A 19,193-nucleotide genomic window follows, 5' to 3' on the forward strand; every position below is an offset into this window, starting at 1 on the left:
CTGAAAGTTTCACTACTCTATGAATAAGACTATGGCCAGCAAGTTATTCCCAAACAAACAGACAAACGGACAAACATCGGGCGACAACATAACCTCCTCACAAACTTTGTTGGCGGAGGTAAAAAGCTTTGAGTGCTGATCTTACCTAACATGGAGTAACTTGAATGTTAACCTTAGCTGTTAGGAAACTCATCGCCAAGGAAGTGACATCTTATACAGTTGTTGGCAAGTCTTTCACTCCATAAAATTGGTGTTATGCTCACTTATTTTTGTTTTTATCAAGACCGTAAATGCTGATTTGAAATTCAAAGCAGTAAATTTAATGGCCTTCATTGAAGCCGGAGCTCAACAACTGCCGACGAATTGGAAAGACGAGGAACACTTTATATTAATAGAAAGTTATAAGCTGGTGAGCAACAATACGTACAAAGCTTATCTATTTCTTCGGGAATTTGAAACTAAATGTTGTGCGGACATGATTATTTTTCTGGAGACCGGGCCCTCATTAGAAAGTTCTCACCAAAATTTGTATTCAGCTAAGAAAAATGTTAGACAACCTAAGTAGATAGGATGAATATGAAGTGAGTGATGTACTGTTCGTCTCTTCATGAAATCTTTTCAAAATCATCTTATAAATATGATAAAAAAGAAATCTAATTGTTGACTTTAACATTGCAGGGGTTTGATCATCACTGTCTAATTCTCTGTCGGTGTTATGAGGGAAATGTTTTATGCAAGGTGAATAGATTTCATGATGTTGGAATTTGGGTCAGGGAGGTTTATGCGTGATGGGAATTCTTCATGTGAAGTAAGAGATGATGAATGGAGAAGTTTTGATTTAAAAGCTCAAGATAGAGACGAATGGCGAAATCTAACTGGGGCACTTTGCGTCAATAGCGTAGGAGGAGATGATAATGATTATTCTGATTATTGAGAGATAGGAATCAGGTGAAACCCTCTATGGCCATATTTCTATATTGAGTCATCTACCTTCCATGTTACTAAATCCCCTTACAACTCCAATATAAAAAAAGATACACAATTGTACTGAAAGCATATTTTTTGATAGAAGTGTTACATCAATAGTGATTGTGGTTTCTTTATTGTATCATAAATAATATTACTGTTTATATCAGGTGAGCTGCTCTGTGAATAGTTCATTCTGAAATCCAGTTGAAAATTGAAGAAGCTACAGCACATTTAATAGAAGCCAGAAGAAGAAGTTCTTAGTAATAATTTATTTAAACTAAATAATGTTTTGTTTACATTACAGGTACTGTGTCATCATGAGTATTTCTTTTCCGATAAGCGTCTTCTTTCAAGTCTGGTTGCTCAGCTCAAACGGTAATAAGAGACTGATACAGTTTTGGCGTTAGAAAAATATCTTCTCTTATTTTCATTGTTATAAACTTTTGCATTTTCATTTTTCTGACTCTGTCATTACAAATTAATCCATATTTCATTCAATTCTTTTATGTGGTATAATCACAAAATGACAATACATTCAGAAATCACCAAAGATGTTGATTTTTTATTTTCTTTAGGAGTTTATTATAGACACGAAAACATACACATCATCACATTATAACTAAATAACATCGGTATTTGTTTACAAGAGCACGCTCTCCTTTTACTCTAAAATTGTGCAGTCATCCCCCTCTCCTTTTCTTGTACAGTAATTTTGAGGTTCTTTAAATGCTGTGAAAGCAAAAAAAAAAAAAAAAATAGCAAGATATGTTGCGGGAGGGGGGAGGGGTCGGGGTCGGTGGTTCCTCCAAGGTGGAGGAGGTGCTAAGCGACCTGGAACTGACATCGTCAACATAGTCAATCAAAGAGAAGTTCGTGACGTCAGCGGACATTTGGTATATATTCAAAATATATTCTGAATTAAAAATGGATCAATCACTCAAAAGTGTCACTATTTGTGAATCGTACATCTTATTTGGTAAATACTTGACAATAAATCTTCTTTTTTTTTTTTAAAGAAACTTTTTATGAGAATGACTATTTTTGTAGCGCTGTTTTCATTGGCGGGAAATTAGGAAGCATCCTTAGGCAGTGGTCAATAGATGGCGTTAGTGTAGCAAAACGTTGTCTGGGAAAACTAGTTATTCTTAAAATAGTTTTTTGAAAAAAATACTAATATGATTTATATCAAATATTCACCAAATATAAAATATACATTTCACAAATAGTGACACTTTTGAGTAATTACTCAATTTTTAATGTAGTATATACAGTATTTTGAATATATACCAAATACACGCTGACGTAAGAGGTTGGTAGAAGCGTGTAGTGATTGTGTGTTCTAATAATTAAAAAAAAGCCTCTAGATCTAGAATAACATACCTAAGCTCAAAAGATATTAAACATGGTGTCTAAGAGAGAATCAGTGAAAAGTGCAGTGGGTGTGAGTGTGAGAAAGAAGGAAGTGAAAGGGGGAAAAAGAGAGGGAGAATATTCAAGCGACTCTGAACAAGAAGAAAGCATGGCTGGTCCAAACGACTGCGGATGGTGCAAAAAAGCGGTAAGATCGAACCAAGAAGCGATAGAATGTGATTTGTGTGATGTATGGTTCCATATAGACTGTGGTCAACTAGACAGAAATGAATTTAAGAGAATCAGCGAATCCAAACCTGCCTGATGGTTTTGTAGTAGATGCCGGGGGAGTTTCAAAAACTTGAAGGCAGAAAATAAGAAACTTAGGAAACAATATGATGAACTTAGGGATAATTTCATAGGGCTCCAGGATACTGTAGATGAGTTAAAAAAATGAGAGCAGAGCCTTAGTGGAACGGGTCATCTGACAAGAGAGGAAGTTAGGGCAGAGATGATAGAAATAAGGGAAAAGGAGAAAAATAAAAACAATATAGTAATTTTCAACATAAAAGAAAGTACAAAAGTTGATAGTAATGAAAAACAGAAATATGATTTTGATATATGTGGAAGTTTGATTAATGTCGAGTTAGGAATGAACGATGTGGAAATTGAAGTGGGTAGATTAGGCAAACCAAGGGAAGAGAGAGAGGGACAGGAACAAAGACAAAAACCAAGGCCCCTACTAGTTAAGCTTAAAAGCACTAAGGAAAAATGGGGAATAGTTGCAAGGGGGAAACACCTCAAGAAATCAACAAAAGAGGAGTTGAGACAAGTTTTCATTGCACCTGACCTCACTTTTAGGGAAAGGGAGAAAGAAAGGAAGTTGCTAGAGGAATTGAGAGAGAAAAAAGAAAATGAAGAGAGCAAGGGTGGTACATAAAGAAAAGACAATTTTCGTCAAGAAGCAAACGAAGTAGAAAAGGTATAAATTTAGACAAAAAAGTTAGCCAATATATAAAAATATGCCTGTTAAATATTCAAGCACTAACTAAAGAGAAATTAATATAAGTAGAAGACGAGATGAACACAAACAAAACAAATATATTTTGTTTAACAGAAACGCACCAAAAGATAGATAAATTACAATTAAGTGAAGGTCTTTTAAAGATAGAAAAAAGAAGGGATTTTAAAGACAAAAAGGGTGGTGGGTTAATGTTAATTTTTAAAAATAATGATATCACTGAAGCAGAGGAAATGGAAACAAAACATAGCGATATAACAATGGTAAAGTGCAAAATCTACAACTTAGTATTTTTGATAATACTACTATGAGATTCAGGGCCCCTGTAACACGGTTTTTTCGCAATAACTTTTTTTCTATGAATTTCATAAATATAACGCTTATTCAGAATGCACATTATATCTACACATAAATTTTGACTATATTCTGCATTACGTAGGTTGAATAAATTTGGTACTTTATTAAGTAAAAGTGACGATATTTGAAGACGGGCCAACTTACTCAGAGAAAAGGTTTCGAACGCACTCGTTACGTAACTTATGACGGCATTTCTTCTCTCTTTCTCGATCGATGATTGGTTATACGTAACGAAGGCTATACCTCTGCCAACAATAACACAAAAGTGTAAATAAAAGCAAAGCAGTACACCTTTATGAACTCTGAAACCTCTCCACTGAGAATTGTCATAATGAACAAACGAACAAAATATGTTAATAAATACAAAAACACTTCGATTATTTGTCTAACTCCCAAAATAAGTTTCCTAAGAAATTACAGTCTACTTTATAGGTCACAATCAGATTGACAAAGTGTATGGAATAGTTGGTAATTTTCAAAAACGTAGTAGACCAGCTTGATTTGATAACTGCTATATCCAATGTCAAGCAATTTTTATTCATTGTCTATCTACCTACCTATTTACTGTAAAAAAAAAGATAGCCGGTACCGTATTTTCGCTTTAAACCTTCACCAATAATTATCGTCAGAATGATGACTTCATGAGACTCCACCCACTTTGGCCTCGTTATGAATCAGGATAACACTGAAGGCTATCATGGGCATTGTTGGATCAGAAAATTCAAATTCTGGCTATAAAAACTCATTTCTTGAGTAGTTGTAAGAAGTGCTAAATGATCCTCAATGATCCCAGCAGTTGGCCTAAACGTTTAATTCATGCATACTACTGTTGCGGCAGTACTGCTACAGTAGTATTACTACGCCAGCACTGATACCCCACCCACATCTATGTATTGTTCCGCCATTCGTAAAGTCTTTGTCATGTTTTTTCACTGTGCAATAAGCCATGGCCTCCTCAGAAATTAAGTTTAACATTAGATGATAGGTTATTTCATTAAGCTGACAAATTATGGCAACTGGGTATGTTATTGCCGACGTTGAAGCTAAAGATAAAGTATGGTATCATTCCTTCATTGCATTATCATCTTTACTACTATTTGTTTTGCTACATGTAGTAAATATTTTAAAGGATAAATGAATTATGTTCACTTTACTTCTATAGATTCCCATTAGATGTACAAATAAAACTCCTAAAACTATTCATGATTTATTTACAAAATGCAGTCATGCCCAAAACATAGCCAGCACGTTCGTACGGCCTAAGAAGAAGAAAAAAAATTATATCGGATGATCCGTTGGTCTGATGGAGATTTTAGCACAAAAATCTTATTTTAACAAAAAAAGTTATATAAAGACTGTTTACATACAATCTCTCTCTCTCTCTCTCTCTCTCTCTCTCTCTCTCTCTCTCTCTCTCTCTCTCTCTCTCTCTTGGTGGCATAGTGAATAGTTAATGGAAATGTTAAAAACCCTGAATGACATTACAAGTATTATAATCATGTTACGCTAAATACAAATCAGACCATAAACATTGGATTAAAACTAGAAACTGAATAATTACCTATTCAGGCTATAATAGATATGGCCAAGGGCTTTCTCATGACTGTATAAAGTTGCAAGTCGTAAGACAAATGCAGGTTTGCAACCACGGGGGCAATTCCAAATCCTGTTAGCCATTCTTGACTGTTATGGGTTTCAGAGCAGATGGAAGAAGGTGAATGGGTGTCTGGTGGATGGGCGGGGCAAAATTTTGTCCAAAGGTGTTTACATTGCTTACGTAATGAATGTTTTCGACTCTTGGCTCGGTATCACTGGCCATGGCGTCGGCTGGATCATTTTTACTCTATAAAAATTAAAACCATCGGGTTTAGGTTATTGATAATGCTGACAAAATTTGTGTGTGGTTGTAAAATATACATATGTCAACTTTCAGCTACACCCGATGCTTTGATAAGGAGCAAAGTCCAAAAAACCGTGTTACAGAGGCCCTGAATCTCATAGTAGTATATTCCGCAGCAGGAAATACAGAAGATAAAAAGAAATGAGATCAAAAATTGAAAGCATAATGTGAAAGATTAATACAGAAAGCAGGAGAAACAACTCCTTTACTAGTAATGAGGGATTTTAACGGCCACGTGGGATTTCTGGGACACCAACAAGTAGACAGAAATGGGGAAATGGTGCTAGATTGAATGGGTAACCACAACCTAACACTATTAAATGGAGACGAAAGGTGCTCAGGACTATAAACGTGGAATAGACAAGACCAGTATTGTCCTATTGATTTTGTTCTTGGAAATAATGTGCTATATAATCAATTTAAATGTATGGAAATAGATGAAGATAAAACAGTATTAGACATATCAGATCACAACGTAATAACAGTAGAATTGGAAGTAAAAACAAATAGAGAAAATAACTACAATATAGGGAAGTGGAAAGAAATTACATATCATAGCAATGACACAAAAGATATACACGAATAATGTGAAATCTATAGAGAGAAAACTTGTTAGCAAGGATGTAAAAAACATTGAAGAGCTAAACATAATAATGGCAGAAATGAAACAAGAACATTTGGCTAAAACATATAGAAGGGTAACGAATGAAGGGAAGACCAAAGAACAACCTTGGGTAACCGAGGAAATCAGGAAAAAGATTAAGGAAAGAAAGGAACTTAATAGAAAAAAAGATAATAGTTTAAAAACAGAATTAGAAGAAAAATACAATCATAAGAAGAAAGAAGTTAAAATACTAGGGAAAGACAGTATAACTTTATATGAGAAAAAGAAGACCAGGGAGATGATAAAAACAATAAACTATGGGAAAACATAAACAAATTAAAAAATAGCAACGAAATAAAAAGCGAGGCAATACAATTAATTATATGGAGATAGAGGAAATAAACTATCCGATGAAAAGGCTAAAGAAGTATTAGTAAAATTTTGGAAAACAGTCTACAATACGCATGAAAATAGAATAACAGAGATCTGGAATGAGGAGAAGGAGATTGAATACCAAGATAATTTGAGAAGAGAAAACGACATTATAATAGTAAATGAATTTAGTATACCCGAACACCTAAGGGAGCATTATGATGTTGTAATAAATGTCAAAGGAGTAATTAAACCCATGCTTGCCGCTGAAATGAATAAAGGTAAATTAGAAAAAATGCTTAAAACGCCTAAAGAAAGGTAAAGCAGCTTGGCCAGATGGAGTAAAGCCAGACTATTACAAAGCTATGATGAGAAGTGATATATGTAAGAATACATTAGTGAACTGCTACAAAGAGGAATTAGCCAGTAAAGAAAAATCCAAAAGCTGGAAAGAATCCAGAACAAAAATGTTAAAAAAGAAAAACAAACCAACAGCAAAGGAATTGAGATCAATAGCACTCACAAATGTATCATATAAAATATACATGGCTTTTATCAAGGATGAAATAGGACACCTAAATAGTAATAATGCCATAGAGGATAGTCAAGCGGGATTTACAGAGGGAGGAAGGATTGAGGATAATATATTCATCTTGCAGTACTTGGTCGAAGAAACTTTCAAAAATAAGAAAAGACTCTTTAGATTTCAAAAAAGCTTTTGATTCCATAAAAAAGGAAGCACTGATAGAAACATTAAAGCAATATAAAGTACATACTAGTAAAATTAACTCTATAGCTGAAGTATATGTGGGAGACTCTACTACGTTAGACATAGGGGAAAGAGTAGAAAAAAAAATGAGCGTAAGTAGTGGAATAAAGCAAGGCTGTACTGGCTCTACAACATTGTTCAAATTAATTACTTATCAGATTATAAAACAAGTAGAGAAGGAAGGTAATGGTTTTAAAAATGATATTATAAAGTTAGTAGTATTATTTTTTGCTGATGATGTATTTGTGCTTGGTGAGAGTATAGAGGATGCTGAATTAAGCATAAGGAAAGTGATAGATATAGGAAAGCAATGTGGTTTAGACATAAATAGAGATAAAAGTAGTGTACTTATATATAATATGAAGGAGAAACCAGATAACATAGAGGGAATAAGAGTAGAAAGCAATATTAAATACCTAGGTATCAAGGTAGATGACAGTAGGAATATGTTCAAAACACAGAAAAGTGAAATGATAGTTAAGGCTCAAAGGCTAGCTAATCTTACATACTCAATCATAGAAAAAAGTTGCAATAAAATACTGATAGGGAAAACATACTGGAAAAGTGTAGCACTACCTTCTATATTATATGGAACAAATGTAATTAACTTAACGGAAACTGAAATAGAAAAGTTGCAGAGAATAGAGAATGGAGCGTATAGAAGGATATTAGGGGGTGTAAAGAATACAGCAATTGTAGCCTTGAGAGGAGATGTAGGAGCATCTGCTATGAAAACAAGGGTAATGGATGGAAAGCTGAGGTACCTTAATAGCATTTATAAGGGAGAGAAGGACATACTAATAGCAATAGTCAATGATAGGGAAGAAAAAGAGAGGAAGTGGTGGATGCATGTGAAGAAGTATGCTGAAGAATGTGGGATGGCGATGATAGAAGTCACGGATGTACGAAAGAGGATATAAAGAAGAGAACAAGAGAATGGGACACGAGCAAATAGAAGAGTGAAATGGAGTGCAAGGAGAGTCTAATCCTGTATAAAAACTGGAAAAGTGAAATCAAGGAGGAGGAAGTGTATGACAACACATTTTCGTTAATTTTATTATTCAGAGCAAGGACAAACACATTGGGCTTGAATATAAAAAACAGACACCAAGATGGATATATAAACTGTGTATTCTGCGATGTAGAAGAAAAGGCTAATCATTTCATGTTATATTGTCCACAGTTTAGTGATATAAGAATAAAAGCAATTGAGCTCCAACAACCATACTAAGAAGATAGTGCACAAACAGTTGGAAAATTCCTTTTTTGTGAAGAAAATATTGAAAATAAGAAAAGTGTAATACATCAAATGTGGATGAAAAGAGAAAAACTAGTGAAAATAAGGAACACACAAAACTAAAAGACACAGAGGCGCCGTTGCAAAGGCAAAGTCTCAACCTGAATCTGATCTGATCTTAACTATGTTGACGGTGTCGTTCCTGGTCGCTTAGTACCTCCTCCACCAACCCCTCCCCCTCCCCCCTCTCGCAAAATATCTTTCTTTTTTTTTTTTGCTTTCCCAGCATTTAAAGAACCTCCGAATTACTGTACAAAAAGAAGAGAGCTGCAGGACTGCATAATTTTGGAGTAAATGGTGAGCGTTCTCTTGTAAACAAATAGCAAATTGCCTATCATTGCTGATTGCTCTTGAATTCCAGTTAGACAACAGAAAGGTAGATAAAAAAATCAATACAGTTCCGTTCTATTAAACAGAAACGTCCAGGTTGGACTGAGGGCTAAAGGCCAATTAACAAACTTTATTTTTCCAATTAGCAATGCCGACCCACACCCTCCTTGCCAGTCCCTACCGTCAAGTGAATGATTCCAGACAAGGGCTTTCCAACCACGCTATGAGGTGAGTTTATGAAAGGGTTCAATTTCTTCTACCCTAATTCTACATGAATAAATTATCAAGTTGAACAGTTCATATATACACATGACAAAAAACCCTCAACTTACGTTAGGTTAGGTAGGATAGAGTAGGTTAGATTAGGTTAGAGGAGTAGAAATGTTTTATAATAAGTAGAGCCATTCCTTTTATTTTCGTCTGCTCTCAGGTAGACTCTTCTGAATGTCTCATCCCATTGCTATCATGCTTTTAAACTCTTATCTGGCCTCATTTTTTTCCCTTTTTGGCCAAGGTACCAGCCACCCGTTGAGATATTACCGCTAAAGTGTTATTAGGTACTTTTACTGGCTCATTTTCATTTTGCCTACAAATATACATCGAAGAGTCTGGCCTATTCTTTACACATTTTCCTCTATCCTCATACACCTGACTACACTGAGGTTACCAAACAATTCTTCCCCTCTCAAGGGGTTAACTATCGCAATGTATTTATTCAGTGGCTACTTTCCTCTTGGTAAGAGTAGAAGAGACTCTTTAGCTTTGGTAAACAGCTCATCTAGGAAAAGGACACTCCAAAATCAAACGATTAGTTCTCTGGTCTTGGATAGTGCCATAGCCTCTGTACCATGGTCTTTCACTGTTTTGGGGTAGAGTTCTCTTGCTTGAAGGTATACTCGGGCACACTATTCTATTTATTTCTCTTCCTTTTCTTTAATTCTTTTATAGTTTATATATGAAATATTAATTTTAATGTTGTTACAGTTCTAAAAATATTTTACTTTTATTTTTCATTACTTTTCTTATAGTTTCCATATTTCCTTTCCTAGCTGGGCTATTTTCCCTGTTTGAGCCCTCGGGGTTATAGCATTCTGCTTTTCCAACTACCCTATGCATTTCAGGCAAAAAATAGTATGTTTTTCTTTAACATCTGCCATACTAATTTTTTTTATCAGAATGGTACTTTGACACAGCACCCTATTGAATTCCCCCTAATTTATAATTCTTTAATGCACTGGCAAATCTTGTTAATTAGGGCATTTAATCTTGTCATAATAAAGCCCAAGTCAAGTGAATCGGGTAAGCAGGTGAAGCAATTCGAATGCATACACTCCCCCGTCCCTCCCCTCTCCTTTCCTCCCTCTGTGTAGACCCTCCTCCTGTCCCTCCAGTAACCCCCCCTCCTAGTCTCTCCGGTGTCGCTTACTCTACCTTTTCTGTAACCTTTTGTATTTGTTAATAACTGATAGAATTGATATGTTGGATCCTTGTTATAATTCTTATTAATATTTCATGATATTGTCGTATTTCGTCAGGGTGTATATGGAGTTTATAGCCTTTAGCCTATTTATCCAACTTGATGAACCTGGCCTGAGGGCTTCTTTCAACTGTGTTTACATTAGGAAACACACGTTTTCCAAAGGCAGGATTGGTGGGCTTTATTCTCCTTGAAAGGCTTATGTGGTATAACCAAAAGCTGTAGAATACAAAATTATGCTGTGACACAAATGATTATAGTATTTAAAACTGATGAAAAATTTACAAACTACATAATTTGTTGGATTGACATTTCAGAATTACACACACACACACACACACACACACACACATATATATATATATATATATATATATATATATATATATATATATATATATATATATACATATATATATATACATATATATACATATATACATATATAAACTGTATATATATATATATATATATATATATATATGTATATATATATATATATATATATATATATATATATATGTGTGTGTGTGTGTGTGTGCGTGTGTATAAGGAGTAAATTATAGGGTAAATATTAAGATCTACTCATTCATTAATGTGCTTGTGTTTCTTATGCCACATTGTGTTATTGTGCGTCCAACAAACCTGAAGTTTCTCCTACCTGTTAAGACAAATCCTTAGTTTATTGTTCCTTTCTGTGTATGGAATGGAGACGTAATGTAAATACATTTCTGATTTTACTGGGGCAAATTAACATGCCAGTCATGAATATGATGAGAAAACCTCCTCAGTAAAACAAACACTGAGACAACAAATTGCTTAGGCACAAGCCATAGCAGATACCCAAATTATGATTGTTAATGGTAAAGTGAGCAAATACACCGTAAAAATTTTCAGTCAACTTATATAACACTTGATTACATTTACTCTACCTTTCAAGGGTTGTAAAGCCCATCAATCCTACCTTTGGTAAACGTGTTTCGTTATTTCTACATAGTTGAAGGAAGCCCTCTGGGCAGGTTCATCAAGATTGGATGAAATACAACAATATCATGAAATGTTAATAAGAATTGAAACAAAGATCCAACATATCAATTCTATCAGTTATTAACAAGCATAACAGGTTACAATAAAGGTAGAGTAAGCGACACCGGACAGACTAGGAGAGGGAGTTACTGGAGGGATAGGAGGAGAGTCTAGACAGAGGGAGGAAAGGAGAGGGGAGGGACGGGGGAGTGTACGCATTCGAATCGCTTCACCTACTTACCCGATTCACGTGACTTGGGCTTTATCATGACAAGAGTAAATTCCTTAATGAACGAGATATGCCGGTGCATTAAAGTATCAAAAATTAGGGGGAGGTCATTAGAGTGCTGTGTCAAAGTACCATTCTGATCAAGTAATTAGAATGGGAGATATTTACGAAAAACACATTATTTTCTGCCTGAAATGCATAGTAGGGTTGTAGCTTAGCAAGTAATAATAATAATAATAATAATAATAATAATAATAATAATAATAATAATAATAATAATAATAATAATAATAATAATAATAATTTCCCAAACTATGACATTCTTACAGTTTCCCAAATTTCTGATTTTTTTCAATTTCACAAACCGCGAAAGACTTGGATGGAAACTTGTTTCACTTTCCCCTTATTTTTCTTGTTTAAGTAAAGCCTGAGGTACCTAAGGAAGTAATATTCCTCATGCTATAAGATACTGGATGATTTGGGTTTATAATTAGACCTAAAAGCAATTTCAAGAAAATCTTTTTTCTTTGGTTCGCACTAAATAGGGGTGAAGAGAATATCTTATATATAGTGAGTATATATATATATATATATATATATATATATATATATATATATATATATATATATATATATATATATATATATATATATATATATAGCCAGACACTTGCTCTTTATTATATAGGGCGATATACATTTGACCTCAATCCAATTAGTTGTCAAAAGTTTCCACCAAATTACAGTAGGCTACCTTCCTTCATTCTCACCCATATGATCACAACTAAAAAGAATATATTTGTAAACATTAGAGAGAGAGAGAGAGAGAGAGAGAGATTTAGCGCGTAGTGTGTGTATAACACAAGCAAAGAGTATGGCCCACTAACGACAGGATAATCCTTCAAACTTTCATTATAGATATCTAACACTTCCCAAGAATATAATCTATTAAAACCCCACAACAGAAAGGGTCTAATTATCGCGCGTGTTACTCTTGAATGAGTACCAGTAAGCAAGAGACGGGTACTATAATCAAATCATAGTTGTATTTTGAATAGATTCGTTTGGAGAACATTATATCATTGGTAGGCAGAAACCAGGATATATAAACATATGTATATATATATATATATATATATATATATATATATATATATATATATATATATATATTTATTTATATATTCATATATATATATATATATATATATATATATATATATATATATATATATATATATACATACATGTGTGTGCGTGTGTTTTTGTGTGTGTGCACTTGCATAGACACTTATATATACATGAAATATTATGCATATATGTGTTTTATGTATGAGTTCGAGTGTGCTTATGTATGCGTACACTCCTGAATAAAACAAGAAACCAACGATGACGTCATGTCGGTTCTTTACTTTCCATCTCTCTATATACAATACCTTTATTTCAGGTGAACTTACATTTAACCTCTCTCTTAAAGATAGATATCGGGACCTTTGCTTCTAAAGTGAAGGTCTCTAGAAAACGGAAAATCTTAATCTTCATCTTCTGTTTATTCTTCTCGCAGGATGAAACTTCAGAAGGATGTGGCCATGTTCACTTCTAATATGATGTCTCTTTTGATCAAGTCTGGATCGGCCCATCAACTGCACGTCATCTACGACGATACCAACCCAGGTAAAAGAAAAAAAAATAATAGATGAAGTGTAAAAGAATAAGTAAATGAAGAACAAAAAATTAATAGAGGAAGTGTAAATAAGAAATAATTGCTGAAGTGTTACAGTTTCTCACTATTAAATCTAAGAATCAGATAGAAACAGCCAATGTATTCATTTAATAGGTAATATTTATAATTTTTCGAACAATGTAATGCTTGTCTATGAAAGCTTTGATATATATATATATATATATATATATATATATATATATATATATATATGTGTGTGTGTATATATATATATATACATACATATGTATGTATATATATATACATACATATATATATATATATATATATATATATATGTGTGTGTGTGTGTGTATATATATATACATACATATGTATGTATATATATATACATACATATATATATATATATATATATATATATATATGTATATATATACATATATATATATTTCACTTCGAGCCTACGCATGTTTCTACACCGTTACAACAGCTGATAAATGCAGTAAATAACAAAACTTTTCTCATCGACAGTCTCTCAATAGTTTTCAGTAAAAAGAAAAAAAAATATTTATTCTCAAACTGCAAAGTTCTGTGAAAGACAGGACGGGTTCTCAAAGAGCAAGGATTAACATGAATGTTATTGAAAACGAGCAGAGGAAGATATAACATTTAATTACGATGAAAGTCTTTTAAAGGTTAAAGTTTTCTGGTTTCAGTTCCAGTTTCATCAGAAAAGATGCTCACCAGAACGTTAGCCGGGCAAGCCCAATCCCCCACTGTGGTGCCCAGCCACAGCAGTGGCCTCCACAGTAAATAGTTTAGACTCTCGGTCTCGAGCGGGGATCGATCTGCCACCATGTGAATGCTAGGCAAATACATTACCACTGTACTAGACATTAATCCTTCAAAGACGATCAACAATGCCTCATCTCATTAATTCGTCCCAATATAAAATAACAATAAAAGCTATATAAAAGAAATGTATGAATTAGAAAACAACACAATGATGATCGATTCTTCTGTAAAAGAAAAAATGGCGTGAAGACTCGTGTAAAGGGTCATCCGGTTTTGCCTCGGTAAACTGCAATTGTCTAAACATGATTCTTTAAATATAAATAATTGCCATTCAGCTCTCTTATAATTTGAATTACCTTACCACACTTACAGGCTACTGAAAAACTAAGGGCCGTGCCGGCATAAGGCCAGCTTTATGTAAACCAACAAATAAACTCTTCATATTAATGGTGTTCTTCAGAAATTTGTCAAGCTATCCGGTATTAGTTGCCAAGGAGACGTTGCCAATACAGAAATAACTCAGATTTGTAGCATTTTTTTTAAATAGAGTTTGAGCTTTCTTATGAAATATCTCGATAAGATATTTGATACATTTTATGTCTAACACATTTCTGATTTCCAGATTCTTCTTATGTAGAAATTGAAGACTGTAAACTAAAATGCCGGTTTGAAATTCCCATGAAGCGAAAAATTATGATAATAAAACTCAATTATTTTTTTTTTCATTATTGGATATATCCCTTATTTCGCAAAGTAGCCTTGCAGTTGGATGTACAATAGTAAAATTTAAAAAAAAAAAAAAAAATCCTTAAAAATACTCAATAGCATTCATGGAAATTCGTATATAATTACGAAGCTTTGTGTTTTCCTTTTTTTTTTTTTTTTTTTTTTTGCAGCTATATGTATTTTAGACGAATTTTTTGACAAATTTAGTATTGTTAATTACAAGGAAAAGGAGACGAAAAGTCTTGAAACTCTTATAGAATATTCATAATGAAGGCGACAGACAAATCACTCTCTTATACCTATCATTATTCGTCTAACTCAGTCCGAAATGTTCTTGTGATTTCTTTACACAACCTTCAGTTTTCAGAGAAAATTACACATTCAGATTTCGCGCTTAGTAATACGGACGATAATTTCCAGATATCTCTTACGTAAGTCCACTGCATTCTTTTTTTTTTTTTTTTTTTTTTTCTCAACATTTATTCCCAAGTAAGAGTATCTGTGTAAAGACACACATATGCTGTATATATATATATATATATATATATATATATATATATATATATATATATATATATATATGTGTGTGTGTGTGTGTGTGTGTGTCTGTGTGTGTGAAAGTGAAAATACAGATGTGTCGGAATAAAATCATCATTATTAAAAGAAGTGCGTATTTTATTGGCGACACGTTTCGTTGCTTCTTCATAACTACTTTATGAAGCCTTTTAAAAAAATACACATAAGATTAAATCTCACTTCATTTAATAGCTTGTAAAACGGGATAGAAAATTAGTTACACGTGATATTGATAAAAAGTTATTATATATCATATATATTAATATAGAATACTGAGTATGTAAAACCAAAGAAAAAAATGAACTTTACACTAGAACTAGTTAATATAATTCTTCCCTAAAAGCATCCAGAACAATCACTTCTTTACGTCTTCTATCTGTGTTGCATTTCTCCACATGGCTCAACATTTGAGATACTACCGTCAGAGAATTATGGGGTCTTTTGACTGGCCAGACATTACTACATTGGATCATTCTATCTGGTTACGGTTCACTTTCCCTTTGCTTACACACACCCACTATTCTTCACATATTATCTTCTGTCCCCATACACCTGACAACACTGAGATTACCAAACAACTCTACTTCACCAAAGCGGTTACTGCACTGTAATTGTTCAGTGGCTAATTTCCTCTTGGTAAGGGTAGAAGAGACTCTTTAGCTATGGTAAGCAGCTCTTCTAGGAGAACGACACTCCAAAATCAAATCATTGTTATCTGGTCTTGGGTAGTGACATAGCCTCTGTACCATGGTCTTCCTCTGTCTAGGGTAAAAGTTCTCTTCCTTGAGGGTACCCTCGGGCACACTATTCTATCTTATTTCTCTTCCGCTTGTTTTGTTAAAGTTTTTATAGTTTATATAGGAGATACTTATTTTAATGTTGTTACATTTCTTAAAATATTTTATTTTTCCTTGTTTCCTTTCCTCACTGAGCTATTTTTCCTGTTGGAGCCCCTGGGCTTATATAGCATCCTGCTTTTCCAACTAGGGTTGTAGCTTAGTAAGTAATAATAATAATAATAATAATAATAATAATAATAATACTGTACTGTGATGTGGGTGATCTGGTCAGCATGACCAGCAAGCAACTAGTGCGAGAAGAAATTGCAATAATCAAAGATCTTATCCAGACTGACCGCATCACACTTGTAAATATAGATGATGCCAGATAAGGGCTCAGAAGGTAGTTAAGTTTTGCTGTTTAACAATCCTTGATTAGCAAAGTAAGCATTTTTTATTTTCATAGCGTTAGAAAAGTTTATATTTTTTCGGGTCTGATTATCCTTCTTTTCTTATTTTTTTTTTTTTTCTGAAATTATTCACCATGCTTTTCCTCTTTCTTCTAATGTTAAAATTTTATAATTTGAATAGATTAACAATGAAAAAAAGGCAAGAGAGAGAGAATTTGTTATTTAAATTCTCTGCAAAGAAACCGAGCTGGACTATTTAAAGTAAGATAAGCAATACTCGTATACTTACTATATTTAGTTTTTCTTTTGAATATATAAAACCTGTTGGATTCGTCAATACAAATGATTAACTGTTAAAGATAATTGTTAATTACTTGAGAAAAATGAAAGCGTGGGATGCTGAGTCCTGGTCCCTGTTTTTATGTTTGACATTTTTCCTTTTTCCTGACTTATAACGACATCTTATCTCTTCGAAGTGCGATTGGTTTTAATATTTTCCATAGTAGCTTAACTAATCTAGACAAGGACCCACCAATTTATCAATACTATTTTCTCCTCATCAATCAGGCATTTTGGCAATGATGCACGTATTGAACCAGGCTTACAGTGATGTCATCGGGCTGAGCTTTTCAGAATCGTCGGAGTTGTTGGAAAATGTTCTGAAGTCGAAGATTTATAAACGTGAAATGAGGAACATAGTGGTCGTCTGCAATAAAGATAATACTCTTAGTATCTTTGATAAGGTAACATGTAATTAGGGTTGCTGCCATTACTGTATCTATGAAAACTGTTCAGTTATATTCTTGAGGTAGTCATTGGGTTTCTATTTTTATGAAAATTTAGCATTCAGTTTTGCATACATTACTTGATTCTGCTTTTTTAATAGAGAATATTTACCTTTTTTTCTTTAGTTACATCATTGTGTATTGTGATACTATTTCCTGAAGAAAAATCTTTGCTTGTTATAAAGTGAGGTTGGTAGTCGGTTTGAATTAAGCCAGGCTTAGACCAGTGAATGACGGTTAATTGTAGACCTTCACATGTGCAATATATAATTTCTTTACCGTTGGATCTACTTGAGGGTACACTCAGGCACACGCTATTCTATCTTATTTCTCTTCCTCTTGTTTTTATCGAAGTTTTAATAGTTCATATAACAAAGATTTATTTTAGTGTTGTTACAGTTCATAAAATAGTTTATCATAATTATTCATTAACTCTCTAGTAGTTTATTTATTTCCATATATCCTATCCTTAGTGGGCTATTTTTTCTCTGTTGGGGCACTTGATCTTATAGCTTCCTGCTTTTTCCAACAAAGGTTGTAGCTTAGTTAATAATAATAATAATAATAATAATAATAATAATAATAATAATAATAATAATAATAATAATAATGTGAGAAGGAATAACCCAACTGGATTAATGATTACGATATTTATCAATTTCTAATAAGAAAAATTGATAGTTTAAGGTTTTTTTCATCAAGTCTTATTTCTATCCTCAGGTCAGAGAAAGAAACTTAGAATCTCCAACTATTCACTGGTACGTTATTATGCAGAACGATTATTCATCGGAGATGTTGAATAGGTTGAGGGAAGGAACCCAAGTAAGCCAATTCGAAGTTATAATTTGTTATCTTGAATAATGTATATTAAGGCAAAGTGCCATGAATTCTATAAATATTTTACATACTAATAAGGATTTATAACTATAATTTTAGAAATACAAATAATGTATTCATTAACATTTGAAATATATATATATATATATATATATATATATATATATATATATATATATATATTTGTTTGTGTGTGTGTATGTGTGTGTGTAGGTGTGTGTACAAACAATTATCAAACTCAAACTTCTTAATACTGAACTTGTTGTAATTTTGCTATTGAAAAATACCAGGAAAGTACAGTAAGTATAGTGTTATATGCAAATTTTCAGTTATCTTTCAGTTATGGATGAATTACAATTATTTTACAATACAAACAAATAATACTAAACAAACGTATGCGTCATTGCCAAAGCAACCAGTCAAAGTTAATTGTGTATGTTATGGATTTTCGAGAAAAAACAGAGGAAAGAATATTATATTCTTTCATAGAGAAAGCAGTAACAATTATCTCTTACATCATATATATATATATATATATATATATATATATATATATATATATATATATATATATATATATATATATACATACAACAGTTCCCTACAACTCAGCAGAGACTATTATGGAGAAATTATGAGATGGCAGTCAAGAATTATGTTGATATTAGCAAATACTCTTCACATATAATTTTGGCGGTTGTCTTACATAACAGCATTAAATTGGGCTAGATATCTATGTTCATATCCATCTTGATGTCTCTTAAAATATATATATTTTTAGTCTGTGGTCTTGCTTATACATACATACATACATACATACACACCCGCCCACCCACACACATACATACACACACACACACACACATATATATATATATATATATATATATATATATA

At 32.9% G+C, this 19,193-nt stretch overlaps 1 protein-coding gene across 1 annotated transcript in view; it reads left to right on the top strand.

Annotated features, from left to right (window-relative positions):
* LOC137657394 (uncharacterized) overlaps positions 1–18,646 on the top strand; it is a 26,860-nt gene extending 8,214 nt beyond the window's left edge. The window contains exons 2-7 of the mRNA XM_068391731.1: positions 1,274–1,344; positions 9,116–9,197; positions 13,266–13,375; positions 17,242–17,417; positions 18,180–18,281; positions 18,626–18,646. Coding sequence (XP_068247832.1) covers positions 1,274–1,344; positions 9,116–9,197; positions 13,266–13,375; positions 17,242–17,417; positions 18,180–18,281; positions 18,626–18,646 — 562 coding nt within the window. The remainder of the gene's footprint in view (positions 1–1,273; positions 1,345–9,115; positions 9,198–13,265; positions 13,376–17,241; positions 17,418–18,179; positions 18,282–18,625) is intronic.
* Positions 18,647–19,193: the final 547 nt, after the last annotated feature.

Source organism: Palaemon carinicauda, chromosome 18 (assembly GCF_036898095.1).
Source record: "Palaemon carinicauda isolate YSFRI2023 chromosome 18, ASM3689809v2, whole genome shotgun sequence".
In the NCBI taxonomy this organism is placed as follows: Eukaryota; Metazoa; Arthropoda; class Malacostraca; order Decapoda; family Palaemonidae; genus Palaemon; species Palaemon carinicauda.